The sequence below is a fragment of the Drosophila miranda genome, assembly GCF_003369915.1.
Source record: "Drosophila miranda strain MSH22 chromosome Y unlocalized genomic scaffold, D.miranda_PacBio2.1 Contig_Y2_pilon, whole genome shotgun sequence".
NCBI lineage: Eukaryota > Metazoa > Arthropoda > Insecta > Diptera > Drosophilidae > Drosophila > Drosophila miranda.
This window is the reverse complement of record NW_022881614.1, coordinates 18,815,032-18,832,169: the sequence shown is the minus strand read 5'-3', so window position 1 is coordinate 18,832,169 and position 17,138 is coordinate 18,815,032. Positions and strand designations below refer to the sequence as shown.

Below are 17,138 nucleotides of genomic sequence, written 5' to 3'. Positions count from 1 at the left end.
TTTGTTTAGAAAGAATTCCAGCTAAAATGAAATCTGAGGAGCGTTCATCATATGGTCGGCATGTCGACCATATGCCGCTCTTATATACAATGCATATGTACTACATATGTGTATGTGTTTAATATATTGTAACAATGTTCCCCCCTTTCAGTTTGCTGAGCGGCGATAGTGAGGAATCGGTGCGCTGCTCGTACTGCTCCGTCTTGAATGTGAATGAGAACGATTTGCGAATTTCGTTTGAAAACACCTGCACCGACTCGCTGGTCACCGCTTTCGATGATGAGGCACTGCTAATATGCGACCAAGGAACCGAAATGGCAAGAGCAAAGGTTTTATTTGTACTATTTGCACAGGACTGATCACGCACATATAACACAACGTATACTATACCCGCCATTAACAGACTACAGACTGTAGACTGTAGTCCATGGACTCGTAGACTCAGGCAAATTGCGAGAGATGGTGGATGTATTTGATTAATGGTTTTTGTACGCCTCCGCAGGTACACTTTGATGACGTGTCGTTGTACGGCACTCCGAAAGAGGAGCCGATGCCGAACATACCGATCGTGTCGGAAAAAGTCTCTGCGAATTTCCTAAAAAGTCAATTGCAATCATGGTTCCAACCGACGGACAATCGTTTGGCCATGAAACTATTTGGCAGCCGCAAGGCATTGGTCAAGGAGCGCATACGTCAGAAAACTTCCGGTCATTGGGTCATACACCCGTGCAGTTCATTCAGGTGAGTTGTGCTCGGATGAGGGATTAAAAAGATCGTTTAATGGTTGTGTTATCCTTTTGCTAATCTGTATTCAAATCTGATTTGATCTGATCGACAGGTTTTACTGGGACCTTTGCATGCTTTTATTATTAGTAGCAAATCTTATTATCCTGCCAGTCGCAATATCATTCTTCAACGATGATCTAAGCACACGATGGATTGCCTTCAACTGCCTAAGTGATACTATTTTTTTAATAGATATTGTAGTCAATTTTAGAACAGGTAATGCACATAATCATCTTACGAAACTACTACTACTACTACTACTACTATCCACATATGTATGTAAATAACCCTATCCTGGACACCCACCCACCTCGGGCTGGTTCAGGCCTGAAGCCCGAGTGGTCGTGGGTTGTGGTTGTGCTTCCTTCTGTTCTGTTCTAAACTATGATGTGATCTCTCGCCCCGAATGTTTCTTAGGAATTATGCAACAAGACAACGCTGAACAAGTAATATTGGATCCAAAGCTTATAGCTAAACACTATTTAAGAACTTGGTTTTTTCTCGATTTGATTTCGTCGATACCGCTAGATTATATATTTTTAATTTTCAATCAAGTAAGTGTCAATGTATTTTGAGAAGCAGTACGCAACACATTGATTAAGATTATGAAATTGCAGGATTTCTCTGATTCTTTTCAAATTTTGCATGCCGGTCGCGCCCTGCGCATCCTGCGCCTAGCTAAACTACTCTCCCTCGTCCGCCTGCTCCGGCTCTCCCGCCTCGTGCGCTACGTATCCCAATGGGAGGAGGTCTATGTGAGTACTCACGGCTACATTTTGCCAAAAGTTTCGAAACGTTTCTCTTTACCGTTTCTACTATATTGTTTCGGTTTGCATAACATATGTATGTATGTACTTTTGTAATGTCTTTACAATGCCATTGTACATACATTACATATCATATGCATTATGCATTATTATATGTATGTATGTACGAGAATCTCTGATTCCTGAGTTTCGTCATTCACATTTTAGTTCCACTTTGAGTTAGAGTTTCCTTTTCCGTTTCAGTTTCAGTTTCCTTTTAAGTTTCCTATTCAGTATCCTTTTCGGTTGCGACCCAATTCTCGACCGTAACATCAGCATACTCGCAAAATACTACTCCTTACTCGTTCACTCGCCACCACACCACAACAGATTTCGATTTCGAGGATCTAGGATCTGTGTATGTGTAGGTTCCCAGTGACACAGATGTCACCTAGCACAGTCGTCAGGGCACGGCACGGCAGGGCAGGGCAGGGCAGGGGTCGATGGTCAGGGGACTAGTCCACGAAGTGCTCACTTTTCTTTGCTAAATGAATATGTGCCACATACACATGCGTGCATCCATCCGCATGTATTGTATATCCGTAAAGAAATGTTCAAACTATGTACGATACTATTTTATTTGAAATGTTTTCTGGAAGCTCTGTGTCTTTGATTTCCGTTTAAAACCTTATGCGTTCCATTATTTACCAAGTAATATGAAACTTTTTCTCGTACCGTTCCACCTCCTAACCGTAATACCGTTTAAATGTCTATTAAGCCGAACCGAACGAACATAGAACCAAATCAGACAGACAGTCTTTGTACCATAATCCCCAACTCAGTTTGTATTTATACAATTGTCAATTGTGTGTTGTATCCCATCCCCCCCTACCAACGATGTTTGTTTCGTTTCGTGTTGTGCGCCTGCTGCGCTTCGAGTCCCAGACCAGATCCATCCAAAATCCCGCCTAGGCCAAAATACTGCAAGAACACACACACACATCCTATCTATGACACATTTCAAACAAACACTACACACACATAACAAGCATAAATACACACAAAAATCGAACCGAATCGAATCGAATACTTATCCTTTGACCATCTAACGCTCTCTAAGGCAAGCTTGAGAACTTCGCGGGAAGATCCCCTTTGCTTTCTTTCCACATTTCTTCTGTTGAGTCTTCGATTTACCGCTTCTGTTGATCTGTTGATCTGATATTCGATTTTCTGTTCATTTCTTGCTGACTTTGAAGCACTCAAACCAATTCTTCATTGCACTTTGTACAACTTCTTTGAATCGAAGGACATCTCCGGCACTCTCAGGTGTTTAAGGAATGCCTTTGACTCTCTCTCCCCGCTCTCCCATTTCTCCGAAGAACAACCCCAATCCAAATCCTAGACCCCACTCTACCACACCTCACCCCCGTTTTGAGATACGTACAAATACAATTTCTTAAAGGATATATCAAGCCTAACTTGGTAACCCACATACCTTATGATTTATGTTTATTTTGTTTTTGAACCGCTCAACGGAAGCGATGAAAAGAAATGAAATGTTTACCGAAAAGTATCCAACAAAGAATTGCCAAATGAAAATGAAAATCAAAATCAGATTAAGATTCCCAGTAAAGAGATCAAAAATGAAATAAAAATAAATTATGTATACAAAATCCAATAAGCTGAATCAGGGCCTAAAATACCTGTGTATCTATATGGTTTTTAGATTCTGCAGAATCTACAGAAAAAAAGTGCTGATCGCAGAGGGAGAATGCACAGAAAAGACAAAGATGGCTTGACAAAAAGCAACCTAATTCTCAAGGTAAACCACCATCCAATAAAAATAACAAACAAAAATAAAAAATCAACAAAACACAACAACTTCAATATACATTCGTTGATAAAAACAAAAAAACAAAAAGCCTTGATTGATTTCAATTATAATTATGTATTATCGGCGCAACATGACTCACTTTTGAGGAATGTTTGAGCCATTCAAATTCAGTTTTAGTGCATCATTTCGTTCGATTGTTCGTTCGTTCGATTGTTCGATTGTTCGTTGATCATGTTTGCTTGATTTTATCGTAATGTTCGTTCGTTCGTACGTTCTGTAAATTTTCTGAGACTGCCTTTTTATATACACATTGATTGATTGATTGATATTGACATATTGACATACATATTCTCTATTTCTCATTTGATGCATAAACAGTAAAAAACAGAGAGAACAAATGCAGTAATCGATAATATCTAGCGCTGAAAATCGATAGCAAACTCTTCGGTCCGTAATCGAAGCTCTTTCACGCTCTTCACACGAATTGGGGGGGATAATCTAATAATGTAAACTCTCGCCTGAGGAAACATTATATAGCGTAGATTTTGATTCCATGCATGGGCATGCCACTGAAAGTCCCCTTTCGTACTGCTGTTGTATCTATTGCTCCAAAGCTCAGACTAGCTGGGTTACACGTATAGTCCTCTATTCTAGCGATGTGAAGAGCCTGAAAATATCACAGATCACAGGAGAAATCAATCTGAAGCGGTGTTTTCCACAGTGAAGATCAATGTTTTTTGCTTTACGACTATATATATCCAATATATCCATTGAAGTAGAGTAGCAGCCGCACCAGCTAGTCTGTTGATCCCACTGTAAAAACGCCCATAAGCTGCACCATTAGAAAGTTGTTGTTGTTGCTGCTGCTGCAGCTGCTGCTCTTGCTTTTGCACAGCATTGCCACATTCCGGACTACGGATTATGGATTACAGATTCCCAAGCCCAGGCTCACACATCACATAAAACACATACGCACACAGACGAAGTAGTCAATCAATAAATCTGCAACAGTTGTCGGATGATTGTATGCTGATTGCCAGAGGCTGAGGCTGAGGCGGGCTAACAGATCAACAGATCAATCAGATCGAACACGAACACTGTACTATATATATAGCCACGTAATACTCGTATTCTATAGCATACATTTGCGGGCCCATGCAGAAACGCTTTCAACCTAACCTCTCACCTTTAATCGACACTCTGCTCAATGCTTTCTGCTTTTGTTTGGCGCCATTTTTGTGCTGCGCGCTTTCCTGCTCCCCCACTCTGTACTCTCTCTTTATCACTCTCTCTCTCTCTGTCATTTACTTTTAACAGACACCACTGTACTGCTACCGTTGCTACTGCTGCTACTGTTTCTACTGTTGTTTTTGTTTCTGTTTCTTTTCTGGTTATGGTTTTTTGGTTTACTCGCTTTGATTTGTACTTTTGGTTGTGTTCTCCCCTCCCCTCCCTTTCTTCCTGTTTTGTTTGTGTTGTACAAAGGATTTCAGCAAAAGCGCGTCGTAACGGTTTCTGTAAGTGTCCGCACACACACGCACACAGAAGCTGATTTCTTGAATGCAACTCTGCTCCTGCTCTCTTTCTCTCTCTCTCTCTCTCTATATATATATTTGTTATGATTTTGGTTGGTTCGTCTGAAATTTTTTGTTGGTTTGTTCGTTTTTTTTTTTTTTTAAACTACTACTTTTGTACAGAAATTACGTAGTACAAATACTAACAACTGAGAAAGTCAGAGCCAACAAACGCTTTCATTGTAAAATACCCAGTTTCGTTTTCAATAATTTGAACGTTTGAACGGCTTTAGTGTTGAAAACAAATACACACAAAACAAAAAACAACAAAAACTACCATAATTTAGCAGCTGATTTTGCACTAATTTCGAAACGTAGAAATGGTTTGAGTTTGAATTGAGTTTGGATTGATTGCTCAGGCTGTACACTGGAAACTGTTGCATTGCCTAACATTAGACTAATCTTATCTTATTTTACCTTATCAGCAGATGTACTACTACTTTTATTGTATATTGATAACGAGTTCTCGATTGCGTCTATGACTGCGTTAAGGTCCACCTCCTGCCTCAGCGACTCTCCCAATTTTGAATCTGATCTGCTCTGCTACAACCTCTGATCTCTAAGGATATCTGAGGGCAGAGCAGAGCCGGAAAGGGGAAGTCCCAGTTGCAAGATATGGACTGGATCTAGACTGCGTAAATTCTTGTCTAATGGCAGTGGTTTTTCGATTTTGTTTTAGTTGCTTTGATTGGCATAACTGCAATAACTGTTCTATTTAACGGTAGCTGGAAGCTTAAGCTAAAGTTAACCAAATTCGCAAATTCCAACAACGTTCCCAATGAGTTCTATTCTTTGTTTGGGTTTTCTTTCCCGTTTACCCGAGACATTTGGTTTGCCGTACCGTTTGAATTTGTTTAAATGTGAAACTCACTCAAGATGTAACACGCATACACACAGATACACACAAACACTGACACACTTACCCCACACACACAAACACATTAGTGAGCGGTGTCGGACCTCTCTGGTTGATTGGTGGCACTCTATCTGATTGTAAACTCTGGTTACAGTTCCTCAATATGGCCTAGGTGTTCATGAGGATCTTCAATTTAATTTGCATGATGCTCTTGATCGGACACTGGAGCGGTTGCTTGCAGTTCTTAGTGCCAATGTTGCAGGGTTTTCCATCAAACTCCTGGGTATCCATCAACGAGTTGCAGGTGCAGTACAACCCCATCGTGAATCGGTGAACCGGTAATCGAGCAGAGTCGGTGTATCGGGTCGCTAATTCGATTCGATTTCAGGAATCCTACTGGCTGGAGCAGTATTCGTGGGCATTGTTCAAGGCCATGTCGCACATGCTGTGCATTGGCTACGGCAGGTATGTGTTCCCAAATCCACTCCCACTCTTTTCGTGATGAAAACTTTAATCATACGTTCTATTGTTGCAGATTTCCACCACAATCACTGACAGACATGTGGCTGACCATGCTGTCGATGATATCCGGCGCCACGTGTTACGCATTGTTTCTGGGTCATGCGACCAATCTCATCCAGAGCTTGGACTCCAGCAGGCGGCAGTACCGCGAGAAGGTCAAACAGGTGGAGGAGTACATGGCCTACCGCAAGCTGCCGCGCGACATGCGACAGCGCATCACGGAATACTTTGAGCATCGGTACCAGGGTAAATTCTTCGATGAAGAGTTGATCCTTGGCGAGTTGAGCGAGAAATTGCGCGAGGATGTCATCAACTACAATTGCAGGTGGGCGATCTGTGACCGGTCCAGTCTATTCCTTCTACTAGATTTACATTCAGCCGTCGAGTCGTCGTCGAGTTGTTCTTCCTCTCTTGTTGTGTTCTCTTGCATCTCAGTCTGTTGTATTACAATCGTTCTCCTTTCACCTTTCACAGATCCCTCGTGGCGTCAGTGCCTTTTTTTGCTAATGCCGATTCGAATTTCGTTTCCGACGTAGTTACAAAACTGAAATACGCAGTTTTCCAACCAGGTGATTGATCCAAAGTCTGTTCTAAGCTGTAACACTCTTAACGTTCTGCTCTTTCAGGTGATATTATCATAAAGGAGGGTACGATCGGTACAAAAATGTACTTCATTCAGGAGGGCGTGGTGGACATTGTCATGGCCAACGGCGAGGTAATGCCCTGCCTGCTCAGACCGAATATCGCAGAAGATGTAGAAGATTATTCGTGTAGCTAATTCTTTGTCTGATACGCAGGTTGCCACCTCACTATCGGACGGTTCTTACTTCGGTGAGATCTGGCTGCTGACCAATGCGCGTCGTGTGGCCAGCGTGCGAGCCGAAACCTATTGCAATCTATTCTCGTTGAGCGTGGATCATTTCAATTGCGTGCTGGATCAGTATCCGCTGATGCGCAAGACCATGGAGACTGTGGCCGCAGAGCGGTTGAACAAGATCGGCAAGAATCCAAACATAATGCAGCAGAAGGACGAACAGCTGAGCAATCCCGAGTCGAACACTATCACGGCCGTGGTGAATGCCCTGGCTGCCGAGGCCGATGAATGCAAAGATGAGTAAGTGTGAAATGACCATGTGCCGTGCATCGTTCTGTATTCCTTTCCTTCCTTACAATTCTAAGCAGTGACATGGATCTCAAGGAGAATTTACTGCATGGGTCAGGGTTGAGCATTGCTGAGCCAGTTCAAACGATACGCGAGGGTCTGCCCAGGCCTCGGAGCGGGGAGTTTCGAGCCCTGTTCGAGGGCAACACCCCATGACACTGAGCCGAGGCGATGGCGATGACTATGACGAAGACGATGATGATGGTGATGAAGAGCGGTGCGGGCGGGCATCGGGCATCCATCTGAAAGGCAATTTTGCAGGACACACACTCACCCACACACACAGCCACATACACAAAACACCACTCACACACACATGCGTATATAATTTAGTAAATGAAACCCCAAGAAGCGATAAGTAGACACTCTATATATGCAATTGCGATTTAGTAGAAAACATTAAAAAAAGACAAAACAAAAAAATAAAAAAAAAGAACAAAACAATTACACAAAAATGTTTTCAATAATTATTCATAATTTCAGCTCCGCTAACTGTGATGACTTTAATATAAGAATCGAAAAAAAAAAAACAATTACATACAAATATAAATTATATAATAGAGAAGAAACTCAGCAGACAGATCCGAATCAGAATCAGATCCACACAGACCTAGCCCACATACCGCAATAGAAGAGTTTGCCACACACACACACACACAGGAGACAACAACAACAAAAATACAGACACAGAGAGAGACATACCTTATAGGGAATCTACATTTAAGTTTTATGCCCACGATATTGTAACGATTACGAAGTGAGTAGACTTTTGTGAATTGCTACAGCGTTAGTCCTATGGACCTACTACAGAACATACATACACCCACACCCACACAGAGACAGACACCAACCACACCTGTAGATTGTAGAGTGGAACAGGGTAAGAGACAGTCGAAATACAGACCGTCTGACCAACAGATCCGCAGACACGCTTCAACTTATGATATAAAGAAACGGAGCGAATCGTGAAGGCATACCAAACACACATATTTATGCGCGTAGCTATTATGTACTCGAGCAACCAACAAACAAACAAACAAACAATTATGTATTATTGCGAATATATAGCATATTTAAATACGCATTGCAAAATGGAAACAACAGATTTCAGCAATATACAAGAAAACAAAATGTATTTAAGCAAGTTTAACGAATGCGCATTAGTAGTTGAACTATTAGTTTTTCACTCACTAACAAAACTAAAAAACAAACAAACAAATAACACCTCTCGACACACAACGTAGTAGAGAAGCCTCAACAAAAAATAAAAACAAAAAACAAAAGAAGAATACGAGTATATTCAAAAGAAAACCAACCTCAGGGTGCCGTCGTTTGAGCGGTCCCCAACCGACAAAAACAAAAAAAGGAAGAACAAACAAGAAACCAACTATATACACGACATATATATACAAAACATAGACATTGTTATAGGGAATTGTTATAAAGCCTCAGTTTCGGTTATATTTCAAGTATGTATTTATTGCCGCCTGCCGCTGGTCAGGATCATAATTTTCCATTGATTCAGAATTTCTGTTCAGAAATATAATAATATTTGGTTACGAGCGTGAGTTCTCAACGCAAGTGGTTCGTCTTTGAGTCGTCCTTGTTTGTCATACTTTCAAGCATAAATCAGGCAAAGGACGGCGACTTGTCGGGGGATTTATGTAACTTACTATTTTATTACACGTAAATAATAAAAAGAAAAGCAGGACAGCGTTTGCCTTAAAATTAAACAAACGGTTCGTTTCATTACAAACAACAATAATTCTGGATTAAGAAACAAATTTGACATTCCATGTCGAAAAAAAAACAAAAAACAAAAACGAGATAAGATATAAGATATAAATTTTAGGTATTTAATGTAAAAGAATTGTCTGCTAAGCCGTCAAGCGGCGATGCACCAAGCCGGAGTCTATCAGCGAAAGGTTCAAATTTACATAATCTTCATCGACGAGCACCATATACGCTATATTCTTCTGAAACACATACATTTTTATATCTCACTTCAACTTATTCGGTTAACATCCTACCTTGATGGCCTCTACTTTTCCGAAGAGTCTGCGGTAGTACACTTGATGTTTGAATGCGCTGACAACCTTCGATGACCAGTGCAGACTTTTAACCGGAGACACATAAGCCAGGCGCCCCTGCATTCCTTGCGGCGGCATCTTAGCGAATCGTTCCATTAAAAATTTAACGTATTTTTTTCAGACGGTATCGACAATGCCCGTATCGATGAACTCTACCTCGATAGTCTTTCGTACATTGTCGGTACGTCGGCTGACAATCTTGGCGCGTTCCCACACCGATGTATTGCTGGGACAGACAACACACAGATGGCCGGGCGTCAGCAGGTACTTCGGCATCGTGAACGTCGTTGAAGCCAAGTCTCTGTAGAATTTCCTGCAAGAAGAAACTGCAATAAAGAGAAACTCTGCAACAAAAAAAGCGTTTTCCTTACTGGATGTTGTGCAACAAGATATGATATAGGTCGTAGTCGTCGAATATCCAGAAGTGGAAACTATGCGGATTGGTCACCTCCACAAGCAGGCAGTAGACCTCATCCACTTTGAGAGTTTTTCCAAGTCGAGACGAGACGACTTGTAATCGGAGCGAACCGCGTCGCGCGGATAGTCGACACTGAGAACACGGTGATCCTACAAGAGAAGCAAACTCTAAGCGAAATATAACATTGCAATAGTTGTTGAAACTTTACCACAGCATACGCTGAAAAGGCATCAGTATCTTTGCAATCATCGCTGGAGGAATCGTATACGTCGGACACAACCACTTTCGGCTTGGCGAGTTCAAGCACAACACGATCGGGTTCTCCCAGCTTTACCACTGGTTCTTCTTCAGGCGCACTGACATTAGGTAGCGCGTTATGCTCGTCAGAGCTGTAGGGTTCGGTGGGCAGTTGCTTCACTTCGGACACTGGATCTTCTTCAGGCACCGTGACATTCGGTAGGACCTTATGATCGTCGGACCTGTAGGATTCGATGGGCAGTTGCTTCTCATCAGTCACAGTTCTCTCCTGTTTCTTCACCTCACCAGTTGGAGCATTATCATCTTTAGCAAGTGATAGATCATTGAATGACTTCACTATGGAATCTAAGAGCGGAGACGGAGCGAGCTCTCGAGTTGGGTTGCGTTTTGGCGGTTGATTTTGTATTGCAGTCAAAGTGTGCCTTGGTGGGGGTGGACGCTGATCTAGATTTGGATTTCGGAGGGGTTGCAGATATTTATGCATGTTATACATTCCCTGCGAATGAACGGGTTGATTGAAAGTCGGACGCCATCTCATTTGAGGGCGATTGAAATCATTTATTTGATAATTGGTCTGGGCGTTCTTCCAGTGGCAGTAAGCAGGAGGCTGCTGGATGGCGGGATTAAAGAACTGACCGTTTGGGAGCAGCACAAGTGGACACATTTGCGGCCGAAACGTATTGACCGGATTGTGCATCTGCACAGACGAGGCCTTACTTACAGACTCGTTGATAAAACCCAAATTTGATGGCGTCGGGTTATATAAAAATGTTTGCTTCCGTCCAGCATGAAATTTTGACTTTCTGGATTTAATCTTCTGGCGGCTGACGAAATTTTGAATTTGCTCCGACTTTGCAGTTGCCAGTGGATGGACAAAAGCCATAGGTCCAGATCCGATCACCTGTTGAGTAATGTGATTTGAACATTAGTTTGATAATGCACAAGAGTACTACGAAAACCTGGCTTGATTCATAACTTAACGACGTCAGGAATGGAGCGGAGAAAAGTTTCGACGTCTCTGTGGCCGAGCTGCCGATGCGGCACTTCTGAGCCCTCCATCTCCTTGTAGTCGCGACATAGTTTGTGGATTGTCATTATCTCCGGCGACGACACCAGCAAAGAATGCACAATCTTCTTTACGAGGCTGAGCTGTTCAGGTGTATCCATATTGCGACAAAAACCGCCCAAAATTAAATGATAAGCGCTACCATTGTTTACTTTAAACTTTTCTTTCAAATCTGTTGTTCCCGTTGTTTTCTGTGCTTTTGTGCTAGTTTTTAAAGGGACGCGCTTGGAAACTTTATAAATAACTGGACTTCCATTCCAGGTTGCCATATGGTGTTTTTAGTTAGGGCTGCCAGCTCATGTAAATTGTAAAGATTTTTTTATCTTAGTACTCGTCTGCTAAATTCCTGGTTTCTAATACAGAAAGTTGGTTTGTGACATCTTTATACTCTATAGTTAGCTAGTGGTTTTGTATATTAAGAACTACATCTATTCCATCAAATGTCTGGCAGCACCCAGGTTCCAAATATCGAAGGATAGATTACGATATTTCAAACAAGGTTAAAACAAATATATTTTCAGTATATTTACGGTATATTTTTAAGATGAGACAGAATGATTAACCCATTGTAAGCCAAGGGGGTGTTTTAATGTTCCATGAGATTATAGAATTGAGAAAATGTTTGTCATCCCAGCCAAAAAAAATTGTTGAAACCGTGTTTTTGTCAAAACAAAAATCATGCATGTACTTAAAAGTAGTTAATCCTGATTAAAATTGATTCATCTGTCATACAAAATTATCTGGGCAAAACTGATAGATCTGTATAGCTGGGAATATTCGACGGAAGAAAGAATAACCAGGAATTAGTCGTCATGACCGGTTGACAACATTAGTTTTCATACCCTAGGGAAATGGATATGATAGTATTGAGTAAATGTTTGTCATCCCAGGCTCCGCAGGTATCAGGTACTAATAATGTACTTGAATATGTCTAAAGAATATCGATTTGAGAAAAGGTCTTTATAAATTACGCTTCATCTTCATATCAAACTAACGAAACAGGGTGTACAAAGGCCTATACACGCATCATGTCATCAAATACCAGCAACATTGCGACTGTTTTTTTTTGTTGAACTATTTTGTTTAAACCTTGTTTTAGACAAAGTACAATAAAAGCAAGGACTAAAAATAACCCAGTTAAGTAGAAAATTGATTAATCAATGGCCTAAAATTATGTGGGCAACACTAAGGGTTTTAGTTAAACAGCATTATTCAACGGAATATCAGAATTGAGCAATATGTTTTCCAATCCTTGACGGAGAATGATTAACCCATTGTAAACCAAGGGGTCTTTTAATGTTTCACCGAAAAAATTGCAAATTTTATGATTTCAGGGCAGTTTAGGTGAAAGATATCGTGTTTGTTTTTTTAAGCTCAGAACACAGATGGCATGGATCTAAAAGAAAAACTTACAATCAGTAATATTTTCCGCCATTTACCTCAAGTCCTTGAAATAGAGGGGGCTTATGTGAGCTTAGCTCGATTTCTTATCGATATACGAGACGTCAAACTTCTCTTTCTTTTAACTTCCTGTTCCCGAACGCTGCAAAATGTCGAAGAGAGGTACAAACTATACAAATAATCCAATTAAAGCGCCTTAAATATGGGCCATCCGCGTAAAACGAATGTGCAACGAGCATAAGTGTAGAGCAATGAAGTGGTTTGACTAATTATTTGTGTTTTTCGTTGTTTAGGACGTGGTGGTACCGCGGGAGGTAAATTCCGCATCTCCCTAGGTTTGCCTGTTGGCGCCGTCATGAACTGCGCTGATAATACTGGTAAGTGTGCATGAAAATAATATCGCATCCGAATGCCGTCCGCTAATGACCAGCTTCTTTGTTGCATTCCAGGTGCCAAGAACTTGTATGTTATTGCCGTGCACGGTATTCGTGGTCGTCTGAATCGTCTGCCTGCTGCTGGCGTCGGTGACATGTTTGTGGCCACCGTCAAGAAGGGCAAGCCAGAGCTGAGGAAGAAGGTGAGTTTTTGCAGTGCAGTTTCTTCGACGCATGGTGTGTGAGAGATGTGCTGAGCTGCAAAGTGGAACCACTCTCAGTGAAAATGTTTTGAGCCGGCATACTTACGCACACCTTTCGTCGAATGCTCATGTGGTTTGATTTATTTGCTGGTTACTGATTTGTGTCTCATGTTCTCTTGTAGGTTATGCCTGCCGTAGTGATTCGGCAGCGCAAGCCGTTCCGCAGGAGGGACGGGGTGTTTATATCCTTTGTCGACTATGCCGGGGTCATAGTAAACAACAAGGGCGAAATGAAGGGGTCGGCCATCACCGGGCCTGTGGCCAAGGAATGCGCTGACCTGTGGCCCCGTATCGCATCGAATGCAAGCTCTATAGCCTAAGGAATTTCCTTACAAATAAACCCATAACGGAACGAAGTTTGTTTTCACTTAAGAGTTGTCGGATGTTTTATTCAATGGACTGCTGTCGCAGCTCTGGAGGATGTATTCGCGAGTGTTCGACTCTGCCTATTACTTGGGCGCTTCGGTGCGCAGCGTGGGCTTCGGTCGAGTCACCTCCATCGATATCTTTCCATTGGCGCCCTTGAAGAGTGCGTAGCACACCTGGAACGTGAGCCCCTCCAGTGCATCGCCATTGAACTTGGTAATGATGTCTCCGCGTTGCAGCTTGCTGTCGATCTCTGGATATTGGCCTTGTACCTACAAAGTCAAGTGATTCTTAGTGTTATAGCCTCGCACTATTCACAGCGTCTCGAGCACTCACGATATCCGCGATGGTGCAGCCAAACTCGTTGGGCGAGAGGGAGAGGCCGAGCTCCTTGCTCGCCTTCTTCATGAGCTCCACGTTGAACTTATCCAGCTCGGGCGGATCGGCGCGAAAGACGGTAAAATTGACGGTTCTCTCGTACGTCACGTGGAACAGCTGGTGCACCTTCAGCGTGGTCATGCTCGCAACGTGTACCGGCTTCCCATTGACGTCGGTGATGTGATCGAAGATCTTGAGACGGTTGTCCGCTGCCACTGCTCCCTCCGGGTAGATGTGTGTGATGACACAGCCAGTCTGCAAAAGAGATTAGCAAGGCTTAGCAAGTGTTGCTGCCACCCCACCCGTGCGTTACCTTGACGTGGGTGTTCTTGCCGCCAGCCACTATGACGCCCAGCGGCTTCTTCTCAACCTTCACCTCAATGAGGATCTTTTTGTTTGGCTTGATCTCGGCTGTCGCGGGCTCCTGCGGCTTCTCCGCCTCCTTTTTGGCCTCTGTAGGAGAACAGAGCAGAAATGTTAATGGTATCCTGGCTTCCTCTGCACTTGCATACCCTCCTTCTTCTTATCCTCCGTCTCCTTCTCGGCGCGTATGGAGTCCTCGCTCTTGAGTGTCAGAAGGATCATGGTCACAACGCCCTCGGCCCGCTTGATCAGCCCCGTTGCCTGAGACCACGTGGAATTAGTCTGATTAGAGGAGAGACTGGGGGCCCGGTGCTACTCACTTCATCGTAGTTCGACTCCAGGGTCACGTCTTGGTTGATGGACAGCAGCATGTCGCCAACTTTGACGCCCGCCGCCTTTGCATTGGAACCTTCGCGCAAGTCCGAGATATAGATGCCGTTGCCCACCTCCACGTGCTTACCGTAGATCACCATGATGCCCAAGAAGCCCTCCTTACGCACCTGAACTGAGCGCGCCTTTGGGTACTGGTCGAAGATGAACTTGGTCTGTGGCGGAGGAGAAACAACAGAGAATTAACGAGGGGGAACGTTGTGAGTTGCTGCGGACACCGCAACTCTACCAAATTTGGTTACTCTAGCCTTAATAGTCTCTGAGATTTTTGAATATCCCCAGATTTTCGTCCTTTGCGGGGGCGGAAGGGGGTGTGGCGAAATTTTGAAACAAACTCGTCTCGGTCCGATATATTAGGAGTGTGGATACCAAATTTGGTTGCTCTAGCTTTTATAGTCTCTGAGATCTAGGCGCTAATGTTTTACTCTAAGCAAAGCCGCCTATGCTACGTGTGTGTTAGAGAGAGACAGGGCGAGAAAAAATGAAATTGTTTTCTTGATGCTGGCTATAATAATAATACGATCCAATTCAGCTTCCGCAGTCTTAAAGATATGGTCATTCTCTACAATTCTACGTTTTTGGTTTTCTCATATCTTTAAAATTGTGGATGCCACAGATTTTCGTCCTTTGTGGGGGCGGAAGTGGGCTGGGCGAAGTTTTGAAATATTTTTGTAGCAGTGACATATCACAGAAGTCTGGATCCAAAACATCGTTGCTCTAGCTCTTATAGTCTTTAAGCACTAGGCGCTGAAGGGGACGGACAGACGGACAGACAGACAGACAGACAGGGCCCAATCGACTCGGCTATTGATGCTGATCAAGAATATATATACTTTATGGGGTCGGAAACGATTCCTTCTGGACGTTACACACATCCACGTTTACCACAAATCTAATTAACCCCAATACTCATTTTGAGTATCGGGTATAAAAAGAATTTATTTTCCAGAGGACCTATCGCTTGCCTCGTCGGACGACGTCGGAAACTTCTTGATGGGCTTGACACACATGCCCTCGTCGTTGGGCTTGCGTCGTGACGTGATCAATACGAGCTTCTCTCCTTCCACGTTCTTGAATATGGCAGAGGCGTTCAAGTGGCAGCGGTTCTTCAGCACGTTCCCGTTCACCTCGACTATCTCGTCGCCGGCCTTGAAGTCCACGCTGGCGAATGTGCCGTTGGTATCCACGCCCGCCACGAAGCAGGCCATCTTCTGTCGATCCTTGTGGCCGGCCAGGGCGATTCCCTTCGGCTTGCTGGCCGGACGTTGCACCTCGATGCGGCGCAGATCCTTCATTATGTTGTACCGCTTGTTGATCTTGGCTGTGGGAGGACAGGATTTCTGCACGCGCCGAATTGGCTCGTGCCAATCGTCGGCTGCCTGTTCATGCCCATGCCTTGCCCCTGGCCTTGGCTCTGGCCCTGCACCATGCTCTGGCCCATCCCCATAGTGTTAACGGTGACCTGGTCCTGGTTGAACTTGTTTTTGGCCTGCATGTAGCCATTGCTGCGCGGATCGGTCTTGGCCTGCTCCTCGCTCTTGTCGAACGTCTGTATCTCCAGGTCGATCTTGAAGTCCGCCTCCTTGATGAGCTCGATGACCGCCTGCTCGGTGGAGTGTCGTACATCCTTGCCATTCAGCGAGAGGATGCGATCGCCCACCTTCAGCCTGCCGCACAGGTGGGCAGGACTATCGGGTACGATGCCTTTGATGAATATCCCAGTGGTCTTCGTGTTGGGTGAGTCCTTCACCTCCCCACGCACTATGCAGATCCCGAAGGACTTCTTGCCCGTCTTGTCCAGGGTCACCATGTGAATGAGTTCTGAGAAAGGGATAGGAAAAGAATAGGTTTTGGAGGATCAATATCTGTTCGGCTTGCGAAGATTTCTATGAGGTTAGCTCATACTCAGTTTTCATGGAAATAGGGGCAAATTCTATTAGCACTGACCACCAGCGGCGCCTGCTTTGCCCGGGAGCTGCACCATCGCGTATGTCTTGGATCGGCGGCTGCTGCTCCAAACACTCCACTCACTGGCCGGACATTTAATCAACGGAATAATATGCTTATTTATTTTTATTCGAATTGCTGTCGCTTTACGATTTTTACCATTTTTGAATGTTCCGCGGCGGCAGCGCCCGTTTTGAGCCGATAGAAAAGTGCGCCTAAACTGATTTCACAATTAGTTGGCGGACATTCATGCTAACTGACTTACTGGCCATTCTATTTTGAGTATGATTTTCGTATCGATTACACTAGTGAGCAGAATTCAGGTCCAGGGGATTGCGGCGCAC

General features: G+C 43.6%; 1 protein-coding gene, 1 long non-coding RNA gene and 3 pseudogenes across 2 annotated transcripts; 2 read left to right on the top strand and 3 right to left on the bottom strand.

Annotated features, from left to right (window-relative positions):
* LOC117185819 overlaps window positions 1–8,845 on the top strand; it is a 42,061-nt pseudogene extending 33,216 nt beyond the window's left edge.
* Window positions 8,846–8,916: 71 nt separating this feature from the next.
* LOC117192364 lies at window positions 8,917–11,786 on the bottom strand (annotated as a pseudogene).
* Window positions 11,787–12,765: 979 nt separating this feature from the next.
* On the top strand, window positions 12,766–13,722 carry LOC117193508 (60S ribosomal protein L23-like). Its single transcript, XM_033398255.1, has 4 exons — window positions 12,766–12,875; window positions 13,007–13,090; window positions 13,163–13,290; window positions 13,473–13,722. Exons 1-4 carry the CDS (start codon window positions 12,863–12,865, stop codon window positions 13,668–13,670), a joined length of 423 nt encoding a protein of 140 aa, XP_033254146.1. The 5' UTR covers window positions 12,766–12,862; the 3' UTR covers window positions 13,671–13,722.
* LOC117193510 lies at window positions 13,187–13,529 on the bottom strand. Its single transcript, XR_004474616.1, has 2 exons — window positions 13,403–13,529; window positions 13,187–13,345 (listed from the first exon to the last, which is right to left on the bottom strand). It is a non-coding gene; the product is annotated as an uncharacterized LOC117193510 (long non-coding RNA).
* LOC117193509 lies at window positions 13,600–16,870 on the bottom strand (annotated as a pseudogene).
* Between the last annotated feature and the right edge of the window lie 268 nt (window positions 16,871–17,138).